We start from the raw sequence: 20436 nt of genomic DNA on the forward strand, positions 1-20436 counted from the left end.
CTGGGGTCTGTGGAGGAGTGTGAATCTGCTTGGTATTGTACAAACGCCAATTCTTAACTTTCCAAGGCGTGTGTTTGGGATCATTGTCCTGTTGGAAAATGAACTTGCCGTCTTCGAGGCCCATTTTGGTGGCTCTGGAGTGTAAATTTTCCTTTAATATTTTTAAATATCCTTCAGCATTCATAATTCCATCTATAAAGACCAACTTTCCAACTCCTCGAGCGGAAATGCAGCCCCAAACTAGTACGGAACCACCGCCATGCTTCACCGTTGGTTTAACATTTTTCAGTTTAAGCTCTTCACAGGGCTTTCGCCACACTTTTCCTTCTCCATCTGATCCGAATATATTAAATTTATTTTTTTTAACACTAAATATTACTTGTTCCCAGTACTTAAAATTCCGGTATATTTTTAAATATCCTTCAGCATTCATAATTCCATCTATAAAGACCAACTTTCCAACTCTTCAAAATTCCAGTCTAGGTACGTTTGAGCAAAAGAAAGCCGCTTTGATATATTTATGGCTGAGAGCAAGGGTTTCTTTCTTGGCTCCTGAGCACTCTTCGAACGGTTTTAGTGGATTCGTTTGTTCCCAGGGATGTGGATATGACAGTATTAATTTTCGGAGCGGAAAGGTGCGGATTTTTCCTGTTTTCTTCGAGGATTTTCTTCTCTTCCCTGCAGGTTAATGATTTTGGACGGCCAGAACGGTGTAGATTTTCCAGGGAATTTCTGGATTTCAGTCGAGAAATGAGACTCCTTATGGTTGAAGGACTTCTATCGAACATCTCACAAATATATTTAATCGATCGACCCTCATTATGTAGGTGTAAAACAATTTTTTTTTGTGAAAAGTTTAATTCCATTCCCTTCGGCATTTTGCTAGAGATTTACGCCAAGAATGACACCAAAAGTTTGTGTTTTTCCCCGAATCAGTCTTTAAAATAGAAATGCAACCAAAATGCCAAAAAAAAAGAATTCGCTAACCCTAAACAATACTAAAATATAAAAAAATCGTATGTGCAACGAATACTTTTGAGATGTATAATTTATATTTATATTTTTGTCCATATCTTTTTATGGAAAGCGTTTGTTTTTTTTGTCATATACTTCACAAAATATATATCTTTGGAAACATAAACCATTTTTTACTACTTTAAAATGGTTATTTATTTAAAATTGGCATTTTTCAGTTAACCCTCATTGCAACGAATACTTTTGTGACTCACTGTATACCCCCTTAAATAACCATGTCTAAACAGGTATGATTTCTCAAGTTCCATGCATTTTGTAGTTCAAACGATATCCAATTAAAATAAAACCAATAACTTTAATAACAATGCATTTATTAAATATAAAACTAAACAGCCTCTCTTATATATGCAGATATATAATAATCCTTAAGTTTAGGCTTTCAAGAAATCATTGGTGAGCTCAACGCCGAAGAAAACCGCAGCGGTGGAGGGAAAGGCACGGAGTAAAATCGGGAGAGTTCCGCGGAATAGAGCTGAGGCGCCTTCTGTGGCCATAAGGTCCCTAAAAACGCTTCGAATGCCGTGCTTGTAGGTACCTTCAGGTGCTGCAATTGAAGTAAAATTACGAAATCAAAACTGACACAATGGAGCGTGTGGTGATTGCATGACTCACCTGACTGGAGACGGCTTTTAAGTACATCGAAGGGCACGGCCAAAGTCCAAAACACAATGCCAGCCGTCCCTCCAGACAGAATCGTAGATGTTGTGCTTATTTTCCCTGTCTTGGACTTCTTCCTGGCCAAATCCTGAAGGAACTCATAGGTCACAAAGTAAAAGCCGGTGGGCGAATCTGGGAGTTACAGATTAGCAATTACTATTCGAGCGATTTTAGCTTATTAATTAACTCCTCACCTCTCAAAATGCTGGCGCAGGTCCCCTTAAAGAGACTTCTAATCCCACCCTGTCTATAGAGCTTTACAGCGGTGTCCATGGTTCCATTATATAGAAGGGGTCCACTGGAGACGGTTTGTGTCTGCAGTAGGACCTTTATTCGATCCGTGGGCACTGTGACGAGGGCGGAACAAATTCCAGCCAGCGCTCCGGCCACAAATATTTGTGGGTAGGTGAGCCGTATGTGGTCGTCTGTTTGGAACATCCTCTTGCCCGCTGCATAGACCGCAAAGTCCACGGCATAAAGGGGTGTAACGCCAACCAGGGGAGCTGATATTCCTCTGTAGAACCCACGAAATCCCTCATGGCGGAACATCCGGGCGGCGCAGTCTATAACACCCTTGTAACGGGGCGGTTGTCCAGGCGAATGAGTGGGCATTGTTTGCAGGCGAACCTAGTGAAGGAGCAAAAAGGCTTCGTTATCTCTGGAGTTACATGGATTTTTAAGCTCACCTTTATTGTGTCCAGTGGATATCCAACGATCACATTGCACATGCCACCCACGCCGCCCGCAATGAAGGACTTTACGGGATTGGACTTTTTGGCCGCGGCGCTCTCCACGTCCGTCATGGCGGGATCGTAGTTATTTACGTAAACCAAGGGGGAATTCCGTCAGCCTTTTAAATGGACGCACGTGTTCGAAGATTAAGGTTTCCAAGAGCGCTACCGCTCTTTGCGAGGTTGCTGACCTATGGTAATGCTGTGTGTTTCCGAATAATGCGTGGGTACTACTTCCATGATCAATCGGCGGTGCTCTTATCTACTCCAAATATTTCATTTGATTTCGGTGAAATTGCAGCGTAACAGCTGATAACTTAACATAGAGTTAACATTAAAATATCGATTGTAGAATTTGTCATGTTATGCTTAACAACTAAATCGCGAGCCCACGAAAATAAAATAATTTTAAATTGCGTTTAATTGTATTAATTCAATTACTGTTTAAGATTAATAATAACCTACAACGAAGTATAATGATGCCAAATTTAATTTAATAGTAGATAAAGCGCGCAGAGATACTGAGTTGCCTTTGCTTATTAATGAAAAAGGATAGAAAACTCTGGCTTTCTCCGATTCAACGGCTATAACTGCTGAAATTTGAACAGCTGATCAAAATTAAATGATTTAGTCTTATTCTCGTACTTTTAAAAAATGTACAAATATTTGAAAAAATATTAATAATCTGTTGCTTAAACTGGCAAAATAATTAAATGGGGATGGTTCTAAAATAAATATGAAGAAAGACGTGCTTTATATTTATTACGATGGTTAAATCGGTAATTTTAATTTGTTGAAAGATACTCGGAGTTTTGAATACCTTTCAGGACAAGAGGTTTGTAAATCGACTAAATAACAATTTTTTGCCTGTGCAGCAGCCTACATACAGAGCCAAACTATTGCGTCAACTCATTACTATTATTTTCTAAACACCCTATAGATAACTGTCTTTTTGTAAAACAAAACTGAAGTATTGAAAATTCACAAATAAAACCGAACACTTTTTAAATTTCTCTTTCGATCACACAACTTATCGGAAATACCTCGATACCAAATTCAGATCGACAATCGCAGCGAAACGCGTGCAGCGGCCACACACTTTTTTTTAATACAAAAAAGGAGAGCCATGCCATGTTTGAGTGATAAGTGTAAATAGCTGGCAATTGTGGTTAGCAAAAGTGAATGGCCAAGAACCCTTTGGCGCAGTGCAGGGTGGCCAAAACCGGAAACCATTTGCCCAGCTGCTGTGGAAAACTATTAAACCTCGGACATTTGCTGTGACCTGACGCAGAAGAAGAAGACACGAAGAACAACAACAACAACATCAGCAGCAGGCCAAATTGTTGCGTATTGTTTTTTTGTTTTTTCAGTAGGTCTTGGGAGCGAATTTCGTGAAAATAGTGTGTTTCAAACATACGCATAACTTATGTCTGATAAAAGTGCAAAGGAATCATGTATCAGTAAGAGTGCGAGCTGCAGCAGCAGGCGCAAGAGAAGAAAGTGAGCGAGAAACGCAACCAATAGTATATATTCCATCACCAGGCAGGCAACGTGCTTTGTTGAACGATGTCCCATGGCGAGGATGTGTTAGACAACTGGGAGGAAATCGACGAGGCGGGGGTGAGTGTTTTCGATTATTTGACATCTCTGGCCCATATCTAACGCCCATTTTCCTAGCTCTCCATGACTCTGCAAACAAAGCTGCAGGCGAGTGACCCACCAGTCCACAAGATGAAGCTGCTCCAACGGCCGCAGAGCCTTCTGGAGTCCTCACAAATCAACAGCAGCGGCGGCGGGGTCGGGAATCCCCTGCCCCGGCAGATCACAATTGCCCGAAAACCCCAATCATCGCCAGCAGAGGTTGATCCGCCTGCCCAGCAGCCGGTCATGATGGTGTTGCACAAGTCCTCCAACGAGTACGACTCGGCCAGCTATGCCACGCCCACCAGCAACCAGACCGTCAAGATCCTGCGACGGCCCGCTCAGGCCGAGGAGCGGCGGGACACGAACGGAATGCGACCCAAGCAGCCCATCAAGACGCTGAAGCAGCGCGAACAGGAGTATGCCGAGGCTAGACTGCGCATTCTGGGAGCAGCCAAAAACCCCGAGGATGATAAACCGTAAGTAACTAGCATTTAAAGGCCAGAACGACCATTTTTTCACTGTCTCTAAATCTAATCTATTAACAAATTTACGTTAAATAAGTTGATTGTAAAGTTCTGAATAGATCAGATCAGTTAAAATATGGCAGATTTATTACATTCATAATTTTTTTTCTTAACCTTTTTTACATATCTCGAAAGATATAGCTTATTGCAAAGGTCCATCGCGGTACCATCCAAGAATACAAATGATGATAACCCGTTTATTGTTAGGTTACACTTCGTGTATGTAGATCGGAGTTATATCTTGATCGAGATGCTCCAGCTTACTAAATCCATTTTAAGCTCCGGGTTTCTTTCTTAAGTTTCAGTCACTCAAAAGATAGCTAAGTAAATGTAAAAATGAAGTCATTTACTTTTAATAAACTCCTTTACGTTATTATAAACTTAAACTTAATTATCATATTACCATAAGTCACAATTTTATTAGTTACCTAAGCGTTGAAATAATCCAAGCCTTAAAATAATACCAGCTTTACATCGAAAGACAAAAAACATCTAATAGAATATAAGCCCCAAAAGTAATTGTAGTTGTAGAGGAGGTAGTCATATATTTTGTTATCCATAATATCTAATAGTTTTATTTTTTTCAGGGCTGCTCCCAGCTCACCAGCTGTAAACAGCAGTAGTGCGGCTGCGCCGCCTGCGGCCCCTCCTGCCACTCCCCCTGCTGCCAGCAGCAACAACAACGTCATTAACAACAATGGTAGCCATTCAGCAGTGGGAATGCATCGCTCTAGTTCGGCTCCGAAAATGTCCCAGGTGTCGCCAATGTATAATAACTACAACAGCTACTACCAGGGGCCGCACAATCAGCCAGGTCTGAACTATTACTATCCGCATAACCCGCAACAGCAGCAACAACAGCAGCCGTCGCCCTCGATGCAGCCGCATTTCAACCAAAGGCTGCCCCCGTATGGAGGCGGAGGATCGGGACTCGGAGGAGTTGGGATGCCGGCTCAGGCGCCGCCTCAGTCGTCGCCCAATCCCCAGAGCTGGTCCCCTGTTGTGGGCGGATCGGTATCCGCTGCGCTTCTGCGCCAGCAGTCGCTGCAATCGCCGCAGCAGCAACAGCAGAATCAGCAGCAACTCGGCCAGCATCCGCATCCCTTCAACGACCTCGTCCTGCGTTTGCCCAAGGGTCCTTGTCCGAATGGCTCCATTGGCTTTCAAATGCGCAGGTAACAGACTGCAGCGATGGAGAGCGGCCTGTCTATTTCAACAACTTCTTATTTTCGTCTTGGTACATTGATTCAAATGCATGTTTCTTATATATAAAAGAAAATCAACCGAAAGCAACAACCCACGAGTTATTCTGAGATTCTTTGTCGCCAAACATTCGGTGTGACGCATATTCATTGCTATACCCACTGGCTAGACCCAAGCATCAACAACTATGTAAAACAAATTTTATGACGGACTATGGTAGATATTTTGTAAATTTACAACTCACACCACACAATTTTGTATAATGCATACTAATAAAACGAAACAGTAATTTTAAAAGAGATGCAAGAATTCTAGAGACCTGAATGGTTTTGGTTCCTCACCAAGAAGTTGAAGACCCAAAAAAACATTTTAATTGTGGTTATATTTATTGGAGTAGACTTTGATTTTTGATCCTTTGTTTTTAAACACAAAGTGACTCATTAGGATTATTTTTCTGCCTTTCCTGATTATTTTGAATGGAGTACAATGATCCCTCAAATTATTGACCGTCGAATCTGATCTCGATTATTGCCTGTTTCTGTTCAATTTAATACCTAATTAATCAGCGGATGTTGATTTGAACTGGTTTTCGACCTCATTAAGTCTGTACAAAGCTGTTTTTTCTAGATATCGCATTGCCTAAATTGACGATAATCGTTTGATTAAACTTTGGTTATTAAAGGCCGACTTAGGCATCCCTCAGAGCGTTGAGATATTTTTTAATTTACCGAAACAATAAAATAAAATTACCCCATAACTCCGATGAAGTCTTAAGGGCTTTAAGCTTTTACTCCCGATATATGTTTAACCAGAGCTTTTATCTAACAGCTGATATATTAAGCAACAAGACAAGAGGAAAATTTTGAGATCTTATGTTGTTTTGCCTTAAAAAAATGAGCATGATAAGTGTTCCAATTTGAGTTACAGTTACATTTACCCCCAGCGATCGCTGATTTTGCAGGGGTCCCGAAAGGCTATCGTCGTGTTTTTGTTATTTATTCGCAACTCTGAAAACCAACACGCTCGAAAACAACAAAAACAGTGCGGTACACAGAAAAAAGAATCCCCGAGTATCTGAGTATCTGCTCTGGTAATTTGCTATCTACATATTTTGATATTTCGATTTGGTCACATTCAAAATACAAACATATGTACATCCTATTTCTTTGTAATATACAAATCCAAAATTATGATTATTCATATGTTTAACCATGATTTATACATTTTTTTTGTCTGTGCTCAAAAAATATAAATCTTCCCACTGGAAACGCTCTTATCAGCCCCCAACCTGAACACAAACATAATCCCATACATACATACCTGACATAAATGTATGTTTGTGCCATCATATGAACGTCTACCTAGGCCCCTAGGCCTTCAGTTGAAATCGAAGCGTCCAAGCGAGCGGTGTTGATTCAAATTCAAAAGCTGCTGGAAGAGCTGGAAAAGAGAATCATTGTGCTCTCTCGCGCTCTCACTTATTTTTTGACCGCCAAGCCTAACACGTGGGCGAGCATTAATAAGTTGTATTATTGCTTTAAAAACGTGAGCAAAAACTGCTATTTTCGACCCGAAATATGTCGCATTGTGTTCTGGTAATTGGAAGCGGCGGACGGGAGCACGCGATTTGCTGGAAGTTATCGCAGTCCCCGAAAATAGCTAAAATATACGCATTGCCCGGCAGCCATGGAATTCAGCAAGTAGACAAGTGCCAGAATCTGGAAGCCGCTACCTTGGATCCTAAGGACTTCGAGGTAGGTTTGTTATCCCGACCTTGGTTTGACCTTCGGCCGAGGCTTAAAGTTACAAAAAACCGAGAGCTTGTGGGTTAATTGGGGTTCGGGTGCAGCTTTACCAAGAATCTTGCGGGTTCTTCGTGTGATTAATTCGTCTGGTTCCGTTTTAATGCCATAGTGATTCGCTTTTATGGCTTCTGATCATTGTAAAACATGAACTGCATGCTGGCCGAGAACTTCAATGCTAAGAGGCAGCCGTAAATCCGTAATCGAGACTCTGGGAAGGCTTTTTATTGCAGCCGATCTCTGATAGTAGCTTGTGCTTTAACCCCTCGACGGGCTTACGGGCTGCGTTTGCAATTCTGCTGATTACCAATCAGAGCAGTGGAAGTCTGTTGGGGAAATAGAACCCTAAATGGAATCATATTCACTAAGAAATATATACATATACATATACATATACTTTTATATTTAATTTCCATAAGTGTTAAAGATTTCCAGAGTTCATTGAGTATTTCTTAACTTTAAACAAATGTTAGAAGATAAAATGGAAAATGTCTAAAAATTTTAAGTTGCCATATACACATTATAAAGGACCTTTATTTAAAGTTCTTTACAAGAAATTAACTTGCATTAAAAAAGTGTCAGTGTATAGTATGTATGGTGGGTGGTAAAGGTTGCAAAATATTTAAAACGTTACGGTCTTATTCTAAAATAAATTTAGCAAATGGTGTTTTAGATAGGTTTTACTTTCCAGTGAATCAAACAATTTTGTTATTTTTTTAAAACCAGTTTTGAAGCTAAATTATAGCTAGTAGACGCGGCAACAACAACGTTTTCAGAATGTTTTCTTCAGATTGTAGAACTTATCTTTAATTTAAGTTTATACCAAAGCATTCAGATTTTTCGTTTAAAAATACAAAAGTTTTATTCGTTAAAAATGCAATAAGAATATATCGCACATTTAACATAAAAAATATCTAATAACAATTTTTTTCACGAAAAATGATTGTTCTTTCGACTAAAAAAATGCAACATTTTCTAACATATTTTTTCCTTCCGCTGCTTCAAAATCCTTTAGTTTCTTAGTGAAACAGGTATTTTTTCTTGTTGCCTATAGTGATATTTTTGATTAGCAATAACAACTGTTATTTGTTTTAATTTTAAAGCTAGATATCTTTAATTTAAAAACAATTCTTTAACTAAACTAATTATGTTCCTTTGACTTGTGCACTATATTCGTTCGATTTGTAATAAAAATAACAGTTGACGGATCGGTAATCGGTTGCGCCTTTTATCAAACGAATGTTCGATCGCTATTCTATAAACATAATTAAATAGACAAAAATTCGGATCTGTCAGCTCGTTGACAAGTCAAAACATAAACAATGGATTGTTGTCGTTGTTTTACATTTAAGCTTACGTTTGCTTATCACTTATATTTATTGCTTGTGGCTTAATTAATCGCTTAGATCAAAATTGACAGGTTCGCCTAGGGGATTCCAAAAAGACCAAGCCTGTTCCCTCGCCGAAAGTTTTTCGACCATAGATCATCAATGTTTCAAAGCGCCTCGTCTTTCTCGCAGAGGTCGGAACGTGGTCGTGGGCGGATGGGTGAGGTATATAGTCTTTGGTGTGGTGCTCTGGCGGGTTCTTGGCGCCGAAGCTTCCTGTGTTTTCCGGGTATACACATTGAACGCAGCCGCATCGTGCTCTACGGTCTTGAGCTCGCCGGTGTAGTAATCCTTTATCTGGTAGGGATGCGTTCTAATATACTCCAAAGCTCGCAGTATATAGTCCGGGACCTGGGGAATGTGTGTGCCCACAGGATGGTAGCCAAACTCGTCGGCCACATAGTTAACACTGACGACCTCTCCCTCTGGAGAGGTGTAACTGTTGCCACCCTGGACGGAAACGCCTCCCAATCCCTCCTGCGAGGCGGATATTCCATTGGAGGTCTCGTAGGCGTATCGGTAGTTGCCATCCCGCTCCACCTCCAGGTCGTTTTGCAGTGTCCGCGTGTTTCGATCCGAGTCAGGGACGTAGGAGCCGGCCTGCACCTGCATCACGGTCAACGCAACGATGAAATTCACCTGTGGGTGGACAAGAGACAACGCTTATAATCCGATTTCGGGAGGTCCCAGATTGGCAGGCAGTGTAGGCTTACAAGCAAATACATGGTGTCGCGTTCAAGTTTGGTTCTAAACTGCTTGTCTGCTTCTCGGACGCTTTCGTTTTTATATCCATCCGCTCACCAGCGGATTTTTGGCAATATTTCGGTTCGGAAACCCAGTTCCGAGCCGCCGTCTCCATCTCCGCTCGTCATCATCAACGTCTACATCATCGCTGTTGGTTGCCTTAGTCAGTCATAAATAAAATGATTTTATTTCTTATAAGTATTATTTTATATACATAGGTATCAACGACGTTATTTGTCGTTGTCGCCGTTGCAATTCCTAAAGTGTGGGATGGTAAAATCCAGCAAAACGGAAAGAAGAGTAAAAATTTAATGAAACATTCGTGAATGGTTATGCCCTACTCGAAGGTTGGGGCACTTACAATTTGATGAGTATTGTGGCTGATCTTGAAAGTCCCATATTGATTTGCATGACTTACATCTTCAAGGAACTCTAAATACCTTGGCGATCGTTGAACTGCGCTGTCGTATATTGTTTTTAAACCCCTATGTATAAAGGGAATCGATGGATCTAAATATATATTTTGAAAAATTTAGTAAAAACTGCTTCCCCAGTTAACTGACAATGATGTGAATAGGTAATTAAATCATCATTTTAGAAGTTTTTTAGACCTTCTAGATTTTGTCAGGGAATTGGATAATTACAATACGTTGTTCTGTTAATTTCACTTCAAAGGAAATGGCATTCCAATTAAACGAACATTTATACTATTTTACAACTTTAATGCCAAATTTGGAAAATTTGATTTAAGTATCCGAAAGCTTGATTAAAATTTTAACTTACTTGGTTTTCTACATTCTTTGTATCTTTATTTAGTTATTCTTAGAAATTGCATAGTTCGATCATTAAGCTCAGCATATGTATTGTGATAAATGATCTTTGGAGATTAATCTCAAATTATTTAATGGCATCACTTGGCAGATAGTTTGACGAAATTTCCCATCCAGATGTCTCCCGCCTGATACTTTTTTGGCCGATTCTAAAAACCCGTCCGACTAATTCAGCAAAGCGTATCTAATTCCTTACTTATTCGCAAACAAATGCGGCAACATTCTTTTCCAGCCTCACCGCCCCTTCCAGATCCCATTCTCCAGCACTTCATTTGCATATAATACAGTAAATCATGAGCGCACTCTGTAAAGCATAAAGACGAAAACGTTTCAACCAAATTTGGGAAGAGCCAGTCGGAGAATCCGACTAAAAATCCGACTAAGCTAAAAAATACAATATAAAAAGTTGTTGATCTTTCTCCACATCCCTTTTTTCTTTGTTCATTCCATCTGACATAAGCGCTACTTAACCTTCGTTACGGGAAATTAAAACCTTGGCCGAATTTGACAAATCTGTCTTAATTTGGAAAGCCAAATAGCTCTACTAAAACGTCGTTCTGTGCGAACGTTCTTGAACCCTGGGAAATAAACGAACCGGATGGGGGACGTCAGGAAATCGGGATGAATCTCCCAGGTGCTAAATGGTCTGGAACGCAACCAAGTGCAAGCTCGACACGTTTCACCAGTGCCAGGTAATTCGACTCTGCGTTGGCGCCAATTCGAATTAGAGCTAAGTAACGATATCGACGACACCGAAACCGGACCAGCGATCGAGCTTGGGATTAACTTGGTTTGTTGACATGGCTCACATAGCTGGCGCCTGAGTCAGTTGATCTCCCAACCGCCAAATGTGAAGACAATGCACCCCCAGACCCAGTTTAATGGCAAAACAATTAGGAAGGCATTTAGTATTTTGGCGACAAATTGGCGATGGAACCGGTTACTTAGAGGAGTGTTATCTCCCATTTGGAATGTGGTTACAAAAATCGAAAAAACCCAGCAGAATGAAGATCCCAAGAAGATGCTAACGATCGTGACTCGGTTTAATTGCAAAAAGCAATTTTGATATTAATATTAAAGATTATTTTAGAGACAGAGATAGCAAAGTCATTTTTAAGATTCTGTATGCCAACCTCACAAATCGCATCTTAAAAGATAATTGACTAATGAGCACGATTATCGTAATATGATTTCAAAGTTAATTAAGTAATTCGATTTCAACATTTCGAGCTTAAACAACGGTTATCTGATAATATTTTATCTCAACAGACTTGTTTGAGTTTTTATTGCTTTTTTTCCCGAAACAATTTGTTTATATTGTTGAAATGATTCACTTAACAAATTGTATTTTTAAAAATGATAATACATAAATGTATTATTGGCTTTCAATTTTTAAAAAAACACATTTTTATGGCCTTCATTATTATATTGAAACACCTTTATATATGGACACCATCATCTTATTAATCTGTATTTTAAATTTAAATTAATTCATTTAGAATTTTTTTATGCGTTTTAATTTTAGGCTATTGCCAAATGGAGTAAAGAAAATCAGATCTCCCTAGTTATTGTCGGACCCGAAGATCCGTTGGCTCTGGGCTTGGGCGATGTGCTTCGAAGTAAGGGAATCGCCTGCTTTGGACCTGGCAAGCAGGGTGCCCAAATCGAGGCGGACAAAAAGTGGTCCAAGGACTTTATGCTGCGCCATGGCATTCCAACGGCACGCTATGAGAGTTTCACGGACACGGCAAAAGCCAAGGCATTCATCAGAAGGTATAGTTGAAATCTTAGGACACTTTTAGAGTGAAAATAACGTACATTTTCTCTTGCAGCGCCCCTTACCCAGCGCTGGTGGTGAAGGCCGCTGGTTTAGCGGCAGGAAAGGGCGTGGTGGTGGCCGCCAATGCGGATGAAGCCTGCCAAGCGGTGGACGAGATCCTGGGACAGCTAAAGTACGGACAGGCGGGAGCCACACTGGTGATAGAAGAGCTAATAGAGGGCGAAGAGGTATCCGTGTTGGCCTTCACGGATGGCAAAAGTGTGCGCGCCATGCTTCCCGCCCAGGATCACAAGCGTTTGGGCAACGGTGACACTGGTCCGAACACCGGAGGCATGGGGGCCTACTGCCCGTGTCCCTTGATCAGCCAACCAGCCCTCGAACTGGTCCAAGACGCAGTGCTGGAAAGGGCGGTACAGGGTCTAATCAAGGAGAGGATCACCTACCAGGGCGTCCTCTACGCGGGACTCATGCTGACACGTGACGGTCCTCGTGTTTTAGAGTTCAACTGTAGGTTCGGCGATCCCGAAACCCAGGTTATTTTGCCGCTGCTCGAAACTGATCTCTTTGAAGTAATGCAGGCCTGCTGCAAGGGACAGCTGGAAAAGATTACCCTGCAATGGCGCAATGGAATAAGTGCTGTGGGTGTGATCCTAGCCAGTGCTGGCTATCCAGAAACCTCTACCAAGGGATGCCTTATATCTGGTAATACTTTTGCAACTATCTTAGAATGTCTTAGTATTTCATATAATCCTTTCAGGACTTCCGGCTGCAAATTCTCCCACTCAATTGGTTTTTCATAGCGGCCTTGCTGTGAATCCACAGAAGGAAGCCTTGACCAATGGCGGTCGGGTCCTCATTGCCATAGCTCTGGACGGCAGCTTAAAGGAGGCCGCTGCCAGGGCCACGAAGTTGGCTGGCAGCATTACATTTTCGGGATCTGGAGCTCAGTACAGAACGGACATTGCCCAGAAGGCAGTCAAAATGTAATTATAGGAGAATCATTTATCAAGCACTCATTAAAGACGAAAATTTTAAAGATTATGATAAAATGTATTCTTTTGTATAATTTTGTAAATGCTTTTCGAAGGCTAAGAACAAAAATTTATAACATAATTGGCCCGATCATACCTATAACAACATTAGGTAATATTTAAATGTTATATTATTTAGCAAAACAAGGTTTTGAAAAATCGCATGATTATTAAATTTATTTTTTTTCTGTTTAGTTAAAATTGATATGTGTAATATATTTCCCATTTTAATGTTTTATCTGCTCAAGGTCAACGTCTTAATTGTAAAAAAAAAAATAAGAATACAAGTTTTGAAATTTATTTCGATATATTTCGGCTGCGCTTTCGCAACCGTCTTCAGGGCAACTATAAACATTTCCCTTTGTGTGTCTATGTCAGGTATATACTATGATTCATTTAGCGTGCTGAATTCCCTATATTGTCGGAAACTTGTGATGCATCCATCTGTGCGTCCTTCCGTGCCTACTTTAACTTCTCTCTTAGTTTTAAAGCTTTGAGGATGAACATTTCCCAATTCTTCTTTCTTTTGCTGATCGTATAAAAGACGGAACAGGCCGAACAATTCTAAATTTAAACCATACTCTTCGAATATATTAAACTCATGTTATCATCTTCAGAAACGATACTTCTCTATCTATACTTCAATCTTCTCACATATATCTCCCTTACTTAGAGCTACTGCAAGTTCACCGGGACTGAATTACAAGGACAGCGGCGTGGACATAGACGCTGGGGATGCTCTCGTGCAACGCATCAAGCCGTTGTCCCGTGGCACCCAGCGGCCTGGCGTCCTCGGTGGTTTGGGTGGATTCGGAGGACTGTTCCGCATAAAGGATCTCAGCTACAAAGAGCCGGTAATTGTCGAGGCCACTCAGGGGGTGGGCGCCAAGATCCATCTAGCCCTGGAGCACGAACTGTACGAAAATGTAGGCTACGACTTGTTCGCCCTGGCCGCAAACGATCTCCTGGAACTGGGCGCTGAACCAGTGGCTTTCCTGGACTACATTGCCTGCGGCAAGCTGCACGTTCCACTGGCTGCCCAGCTGGTCAAGGGAATGGCTGATGGTTGTCGCGATGCGCGTTGCGCATTAGTTGGTGAGAACATGACCAATGTCCGCTTAAATCCATCAATCAAAATCCATGTTCCTCCTAGGTGGCGAAACTGCGGAGATGCCATCTCTTTATGGACCCGGCCAACACGACATGGCTGGCTATTGCGTGGGAATCGTGGAGCAGGCTCGGGTTCTGCCCCGTTTTGATCTTTACCAGCCGGGTGACCTTCTTGTCGGTCTGCCATCGTCTGGACTTCATTGCGCTGGCTTCAATGAGATACTTACCCAGTTGGCTGCATTAAAAGTTAATCTCAGAGATTGTTCACCCGTTGACGGAAGCGAGGATGGCCTGACCTTGGCTCATGTCCTGGCCACGCCCACACGCCAGTATGTCCAGCAATTGCTGCCTTATCTTCAAAAAGGCAATGAAATCAAGGCGGTGTCCCATGTCACCCATGGTCTGCTGAACGATGTCCAGCGCCTTCTGCCCGAAGGCTACGAGACGACGCTAGATTTCGGTGCGGTCCCAGTACCTAAAATCTTTGGTTGGCTGTCAGGAAAGCTAAAGCTCAGTGCCCAGACACTTCTGGAGCGTCATAACTGCGGCATTGGCATGGTTCTGATCCTGCCTCAGTCGAGTCAACTGTGGCGGACATCCCTGCCTGGAGCCAAAGTGCTGGGTGTCTTGCAGCGGCGGTCAAAAGCCAGTGGTTCTCCCGTCCAGGTGCGCAACTTTGTGGAGCAATTGCAGAAAGTGGCTTCTCCGTTCGGTGGCACTGGCGAAGGTGAGCTTCCAGTGGAGCTCGAGGAACTGACCTCCAAGCTGAGTTTAACAGCTCCACGCCAAGATTGCTTTGAAAACGCATCTGGACGTCGGCTAACACGCATTCCCACTCACTACAAGGATCCCATTCTCATCCTGGGTACCGATGGCGTCGGCACGAAACTAAAAATAGCACAGCAAACGAATCGCAACGCCAGCGTGGGAATCGATTTGGTGGCCATGTGCGTGAACGACATCATTTGTAATGGAGCTGAACCCCTCAGCTTCTCCAGCTACTATGCATGCGGACACTGGCAGGAGGAGTTGGCCAAGGAGGTGCTTTCTGGGGTTCTGGAGGGCGCCAGGCAGGCCAACAGCAGTTTTATTGGTAAGTGGCGATCGGCACCTTTAGTTGTTTTTAATAATTAAGAACAACATTTTAAAACTGACAAGAGTAAAAAAAATGAATTTAAACAAAATAATAAAATAGGATCTGCTCTACGATAGAATTTATAAAATAAATTTCCATTTTTTAATTTATTTTTTGATATCACAGTTTTTGGTCATCTTAGATCTTCTGTATTCCCCTCAAGCGTATTATTCTTAATCTGGTATTTCCAGTTTTACAAATAATATTGTTTGATATTTATTATTTGTCGCACCAATGTTCTAGGAAAATGTTTTTTTATACGAACTAATCCTTTGTCCAATCCTTTCCAGATTCCCACAGTGCTGCTCTACCGCTGCTGTACGAGCCTCAGGTCTATGACTTGGCTGGCTTTGCCTTGGGCATAGCTGAACGCTCCGGCATCCTGCCGCTTTTGGAGGAAATTCATCAAGGAGATGTGCTCATCGGCTTACCCTCGTCTGGTGTCCACAGCAATGGATTTAGCTTGGTCCACGCCGTCCTGAAGCGTGTGGGATTAGGACTCAACGACAAGGCGCCTTTCAGCGAGAAGACGTTGGGCGAGGAGTTGCTGGTGCCCACTAAAATATATGTCCAGGCATTGTGCTCACTGCTTTCCAAAGGGAATCACGGCATCAAAGCTTTGGCCCACATCACAGGAGGTGGTCTCAGCGAGAATATACCGCGAGTGTTGCGAAAGGACCTGGCCGTGCGCCTTGATGCCAATAAGTTCCAGCTTCCTCCCGTTTTCGCATGGCTAGCGTCAGCCGGAAACATCAGTTCAACCGAGCTGCAGCGCACCTACAACTGTGGATTGGGCATGATCCTGGTGGTGGCCCCTACGGAGGTGGAGAGTGTACTCAAAGAGTTACGTTATCCACAACGTGCTGCTGTTGTCGGGGAGGTGATTGCCCGCAAAGATCCGAAGAAACCGCAGGTCTTTGTTCAAAACTTTGAGACGTCATTGGCCAGGACTCAGAAGATCCTGACGCTGCCACGAAAACGGGTAGCTGTCCTCATATCGGGTACGGGCAGCAACCTGCAGGCACTCATAGATGCATCGCGGGATTCGGCGCAGGGAGTGCATGCGGATATAGTCCTGGTGATCAGTAACAAGAAGGGTGTCCTCGGACTGGAACGTGCCGCCCAAGCAGGCGTACCTTCACTGGTCATCTCCCACAAGGATTTTGCCAGCCGTGAGGTCTACGATGCGGAGCTCACGCGAAATCTAAAGGCGGCTCGCGTGGATTTGATTTGTCTTGCTGGTTTCATGAGAGTCCTGAGTGCTCCGTTTGTTCGGGAGTGGCGGGGACGACTCATCAACATCCATCCCTCGCTGCTACCCAAGTATCCGGGACTGCATGTTCAACGGCAGGCATTGGAGGCGGGCGAAAAGGAGTCCGGCTGCACTGTTCACTTTGTGGACGAGGGCGTAGATACGGGAGCGATCCTGGTTCAGGCCGCAGTTCCCATTTTGCCCGATGATGATGAGGATTCCCTGACGCAACGCATCCATAAGGCTGAGCATTGGGCTTTCCCAAAAGCATTGGCGCTCCTGGCGAGCGGAGCAGTTCGACTTGGTCCTGAGGGAGGTCTGTGAAATCTTAACAATAGGTTTTTGCGCATCACAACTTGAATGGAAATCACAGGGATGTATTTATGTAAAGAACATATGTATACAGGAAAACTTCCCAAACTCGAAGACTATAAAAGTCAAATTAGTTTTAATAACAATCTCTTATTAGTTGTGAAAAAGTTTTGATAGGCTAAGCATGACGTTTTTTACAAATAAATATTATAAAAAAAATATAACAAAAAAATGACGACATTACGTTTGATTAAAAAAATTTTCATTTAACACATTTTGAGTTTTTACTTCATAATAACAAAAACAGTTCATAAAAAAATATCATCCATGTTAATTTAAAGATTTTATCGATTTAATAACATTTAGTTTTATCAAGTATTCCAATATATTATATTTTGAATAGGTGTGCGGTATTTATAAAAACAAAAATTGGTTAGCATCTCTTGCGTGGCTTAAATAAAACTACGTCATAATTTTCCCTTATCAATATAAAGTTTATGAAATAAATTCTTAAATGTTTTACATTTTTCTACCTTTGAAACTAGTATCACATATTTAACGATCAAACATTTGTATTACAATAGTTTACTAATTAGGGAAAACAGACTTGTACTCGTACTCCCCTGATTATCTGTAGGACGCCTGGCTTTGGCCTTTACTTCAGGTCGGATTACGTTGCGCTGCAAATCCGGATCCTTAAATATGGATTCGGCCATCTTGTCAAGGTGCATTCGAAAGAACTGATTCTCCAGGATGGGCACTATCAGGTTGTACTTGTCGATCATTTTGTTCAGTTGATCGACGTCCTCCTGGTGCTGCTTAGTAAATCTCTGCCAGGCGAACAGGTCCTCAGAGCGCTCCAGAGGCCAGTCACCGTAGAAGATGCGCTCCTGTCGCAGTTTTTTCTTTAGCTGGGCGACCGCATCCCTAATGTCCTTGCCAAGGCTGATCCATTCCGGCGTGAATCCGTTGTCCAGCATAATCTTGTTTAGCTTGTGTGTGGTGAAGTCCAGATAGGGATTCTGCGATTGAGTCGAGGACAGCGGCTTGCCGGCACCGTTGAGATTGTTGAAGTCACCCTTGGACATGGCCTCCTGTATGAGATCCTCAACCACCCGGTCTATGCCGTACTTGGTCTTAATAGCGTGTTTGCGGAAGTGATTGCCGCCCTTCGACATCAACGTCTTCTCTCCAGCAGCCGCCTTGTCGATCCGGTGCTCCAGGACGCGTTCCTGTGCCTTCATGGCGCGTACCTGCTGGTACTGCTTCTGGCGCTGATAGGGATTGCCCACGCCGATTCCCTCGTTGGAGAGATATTGCCGGTGCTGTGGCGCCGTATGCTTAATGTCGAACTCCAGGGCCTCCTCCTCGTCCTCCTGGATATTGCGTCTGCCTTTGGCGAACTTCTCCTGCAGGACTCTAAAGGCCTCGTCCACCTGCTGGAAACGCTCGGCACTGGCCTCCTCGGTTCCCGAATCGGGATGCACCCTCTTCACCAGATCCAAGTAGGCGTGGCGCACCGTGTTTTGATCCGAAGATTCGTGCACGCCCAGTATGCGAAAGCATTCCTAGTGAAAATAGATAGGAAATTGCATAACGGGCAGAAACTAAAGACCTTAGAAGTATTTGACTCACCATATAGACCTCCTTTCGTTTGAGGTGCAGGAACCGACTTGATCTGCGGGATATGAATCCACCGAGCAGCTTTCCTGCCAGCCACATTTCTCACTCCTATTTTCGTTTTTCTGAAAAACAGCTGTGACTCTATTCAAATTTGGCAGCTTGGTCTTCAATTCATTTCTACTATTATTAACATTTGTTTATTTTCCGAGGCGATCAGCTGTTGAGAAAGTGCTAGTATCAATATACTGCATACGTGAGGCTTACGTTTTTAGTATTTTTCGTTTATGGTCACACCTAGGGATGTGTAAAATGGCATAGTTAAAATTTAAATTCTATACGTTTTTTTGTGCAGAAGATTTTATTTTTTAACTAAAACGAGAACGGGAGCTAACTTTGGTAAGCCAAGATCGCCTGCTGATTTTTTTTAAATAATTAATTTTTGGCTTCTCACGTTAGCTGTCAGTTTCTCGTCGGACCTGCTAAGAAAATCAATTTTGACTTAATTGTTCGTATGCCAGAATATAGCGTGTAAAAGGAAAGATTTTTAACATGATGATCATTGTATATATAAACAAGAAAGGAAAGCTAACTTCGGGCGGAGCCGAAGTTGAAATACCCTTGCAGAATATTCTGTAAATTATATTCTCCAAAATTATTCATATGATGCATTCTTAACACTCATAAAAATCCCAACTTCCTAACTTTAAAAACACCAAAGTTATGGCATATCCAATCGTTCAGTTATATGGCAGCTATAGGATATAGTCGGCCGATCCTTATAAAATTTGGTAGGTCGGATTGATTGGCCAAAAATAAAACCTTTAGAATCCCAACTTCCTAACTTAACAAACACCAAAGTCATTTCCGATCAATCAGTTATATGGCGGCTATAGGATATAGCCGGCCGATAATAAGAAATTTGGTAGATTGGATTGACTGGCCAAATATAAAAATCATAGAAAATCCCAACTTCCTAACTTTACAAACACCAAAGTTATGGCATTTCCGATCGTTATATAGCAGCTATAGGATATAATTGGCCGATCCTTACGAAATTTGGTAGGTCGGATTGATTGGCCAAATATAAAATCGATAGAAAATCCCAACTTCCTAACTACGGTATAGTCGTCCAATCCCGGCCGTTCCGACTTATATACTGCGTGCAAAGGAAAGAAGGGTGTGTGCAAAGTTTCAATTCGATATCTTTAAAACTGAGAGAATAGTTCGCGTAGAAACAGACAGACGGACATGCTTATATCAACTCAGGAGGTGATCCTGATCAAGAATATATGTATATACTTTCTAGGGTCGGAGAAGTCTCCTTCACTGCGTTGCACACTTTTGACCAAAATTATAATACCCTCTGCAAGGGTATAAAAATACGATTTGGAAAGCCTCAAGAATCGGCATAGAGCCGTGTGGCCATTATGAGATATATATGGCAGTTATAGGATATAGTCAACCGAACTCATGGGATAGGTCCAAGTACTATTAAAAACCTTAACTCGGGCACAAAACCAGCGATTTATTCTAAAATAAGAAGCTATATGATATGGCCGACCGATATGTAGCTTTAAAACTGAGCTCAACTCATCTAGTCATGATGATCAGGAATGTAAATATATTCCTGATCAT

General features: G+C 42.2%; 5 protein-coding genes across 5 annotated transcripts; 2 read left to right on the top strand and 3 right to left on the bottom strand.

Annotated features, from left to right (window-relative positions):
* Nucleotides 1–1325: 1325 nt before the first annotated feature.
* Nucleotides 1326–2750, bottom strand: LOC108049179 (mitochondrial magnesium exporter 1). The gene is made up of 4 exons (XM_017130280.2): nt 2379–2750; nt 1887–2319; nt 1648–1824; nt 1326–1579 (listed from the first exon to the last, which is right to left on the bottom strand). Exons 1-4 carry the CDS (start codon nt 2493–2495, stop codon nt 1407–1409), a joined length of 900 nt encoding a protein of 299 aa, XP_016985769.1. The 5' UTR covers nt 2496–2750; the 3' UTR covers nt 1326–1406.
* A 644-nt stretch (nt 2751–3394) lies between these two features.
* LOC108049193 (RNA polymerase II degradation factor 1) lies at nt 3395–6093 on the top strand. The gene is made up of 3 exons (XM_017130307.2): nt 3395–4043; nt 4101–4543; nt 5179–6093. Exons 1-3 carry the CDS (start codon nt 3990–3992, stop codon nt 5768–5770), a joined length of 1089 nt encoding a protein of 362 aa, XP_016985796.1. The 5' UTR covers nt 3395–3989; the 3' UTR covers nt 5771–6093.
* Nucleotides 6094–7164: 1071 nt separating this feature from the next.
* On the top strand, nt 7165–17405 carry LOC108049187 (trifunctional purine biosynthetic protein adenosine-3). Its single transcript, XM_017130299.2, has 7 exons — nt 7165–7548; nt 12084–12331; nt 12391–13040; nt 13096–13321; nt 14043–14464; nt 14523–15572; nt 15905–17405. The coding sequence occupies exons 1-7, from the start codon at nt 7372–7374 to the stop codon at nt 17188–17190; spliced, it is 4059 nt and encodes a 1352-aa protein (XP_016985788.1). The 5' UTR covers nt 7165–7371; the 3' UTR covers nt 17191–17405.
* Nucleotides 8670–9764, bottom strand: LOC108049189 (pupal cuticle protein). The gene is made up of 2 exons (XM_017130300.1): nt 9698–9764; nt 8670–9623 (listed from the first exon to the last, which is right to left on the bottom strand). Exons 1-2 carry the CDS (start codon nt 9707–9709, stop codon nt 9084–9086), a joined length of 552 nt encoding a protein of 183 aa, XP_016985789.1. The 5' UTR covers nt 9710–9764; the 3' UTR covers nt 8670–9083.
* Nucleotides 17406–17561: 156 nt separating the features above from the next.
* On the bottom strand, nt 17562–19018 carry LOC108049177 (dnaJ homolog subfamily C member 28). The gene is made up of 2 exons (XM_017130279.2): nt 18814–19018; nt 17562–18746 (listed from the first exon to the last, which is right to left on the bottom strand). Exons 1-2 carry the CDS (start codon nt 18898–18900, stop codon nt 17754–17756), a joined length of 1080 nt encoding a protein of 359 aa, XP_016985768.1. The 5' UTR covers nt 18901–19018; the 3' UTR covers nt 17562–17753.
* Nucleotides 19019–20436: the final 1418 nt, after the last annotated feature.

Source organism: Drosophila rhopaloa, unplaced genomic scaffold (assembly GCF_018152115.1).
Source record: "Drosophila rhopaloa isolate 14029-0021.01 unplaced genomic scaffold, ASM1815211v1 contig_2, whole genome shotgun sequence".
NCBI classification, from domain to species: domain Eukaryota; kingdom Metazoa; phylum Arthropoda; class Insecta; order Diptera; family Drosophilidae; genus Drosophila; species Drosophila rhopaloa.

Bases quoted from the DNA above. Each gene is read 5' to 3' on its own strand.
- LOC108049179 (XM_017130280.2), bottom strand. From the start codon at position 2,495: ATGACGGACGTGGAGAGCGCCGCGGCCAAAAAGTCCAATCCCGTAAAG. The intron at 2,320-2,378 runs GTGAGCTTAAAA...CTCCTTCACTAG, and splicing joins ATCCACTGGACACAATAAAG to GTTCGCCTGCAAACAATGCC. The intron at 1,825-1,886 runs GTGAGGAGTTAA...TGTAACTCCCAG, and splicing joins CTGCGCCAGCATTTTGAGAG to ATTCGCCCACCGGCTTTTAC.
- LOC108049193 (XM_017130307.2), top strand. From the start codon at position 3,990: ATGTCCCATGGCGAGGATGTGTTAGACAACTGGGAGGAAATCGACGAG. The intron at 4,044-4,100 runs GTGAGTGTTTTC...CCATTTTCCTAG, and splicing joins AGGAAATCGACGAGGCGGGG to CTCTCCATGACTCTGCAAAC. The intron at 4,544-5,178 runs GTAAGTAACTAG...TATTTTTTTCAG, and splicing joins AACCCCGAGGATGATAAACC to GGCTGCTCCCAGCTCACCAG.
- LOC108049187 (XM_017130299.2), top strand. From the start codon at position 7,372: ATGTCGCATTGTGTTCTGGTAATTGGAAGCGGCGGACGGGAGCACGCG. The intron at 14,465-14,522 runs GTGAGAACATGA...TGTTCCTCCTAG, and splicing joins TGCGCGTTGCGCATTAGTTG to GTGGCGAAACTGCGGAGATG. The intron at 15,573-15,904 runs GTAAGTGGCGAT...AATCCTTTCCAG, and splicing joins GGCCAACAGCAGTTTTATTG to ATTCCCACAGTGCTGCTCTA.
- LOC108049177 (XM_017130279.2), bottom strand. From the start codon at position 18,900: ATGTGGCTGGCAGGAAAGCTGCTCGGTGGATTCATATCCCGCAGATCA. The intron at 18,747-18,813 runs GTGAGTCAAATA...TATTTTCACTAG, and splicing joins AACGAAAGGAGGTCTATATG to GAATGCTTTCGCATACTGGG.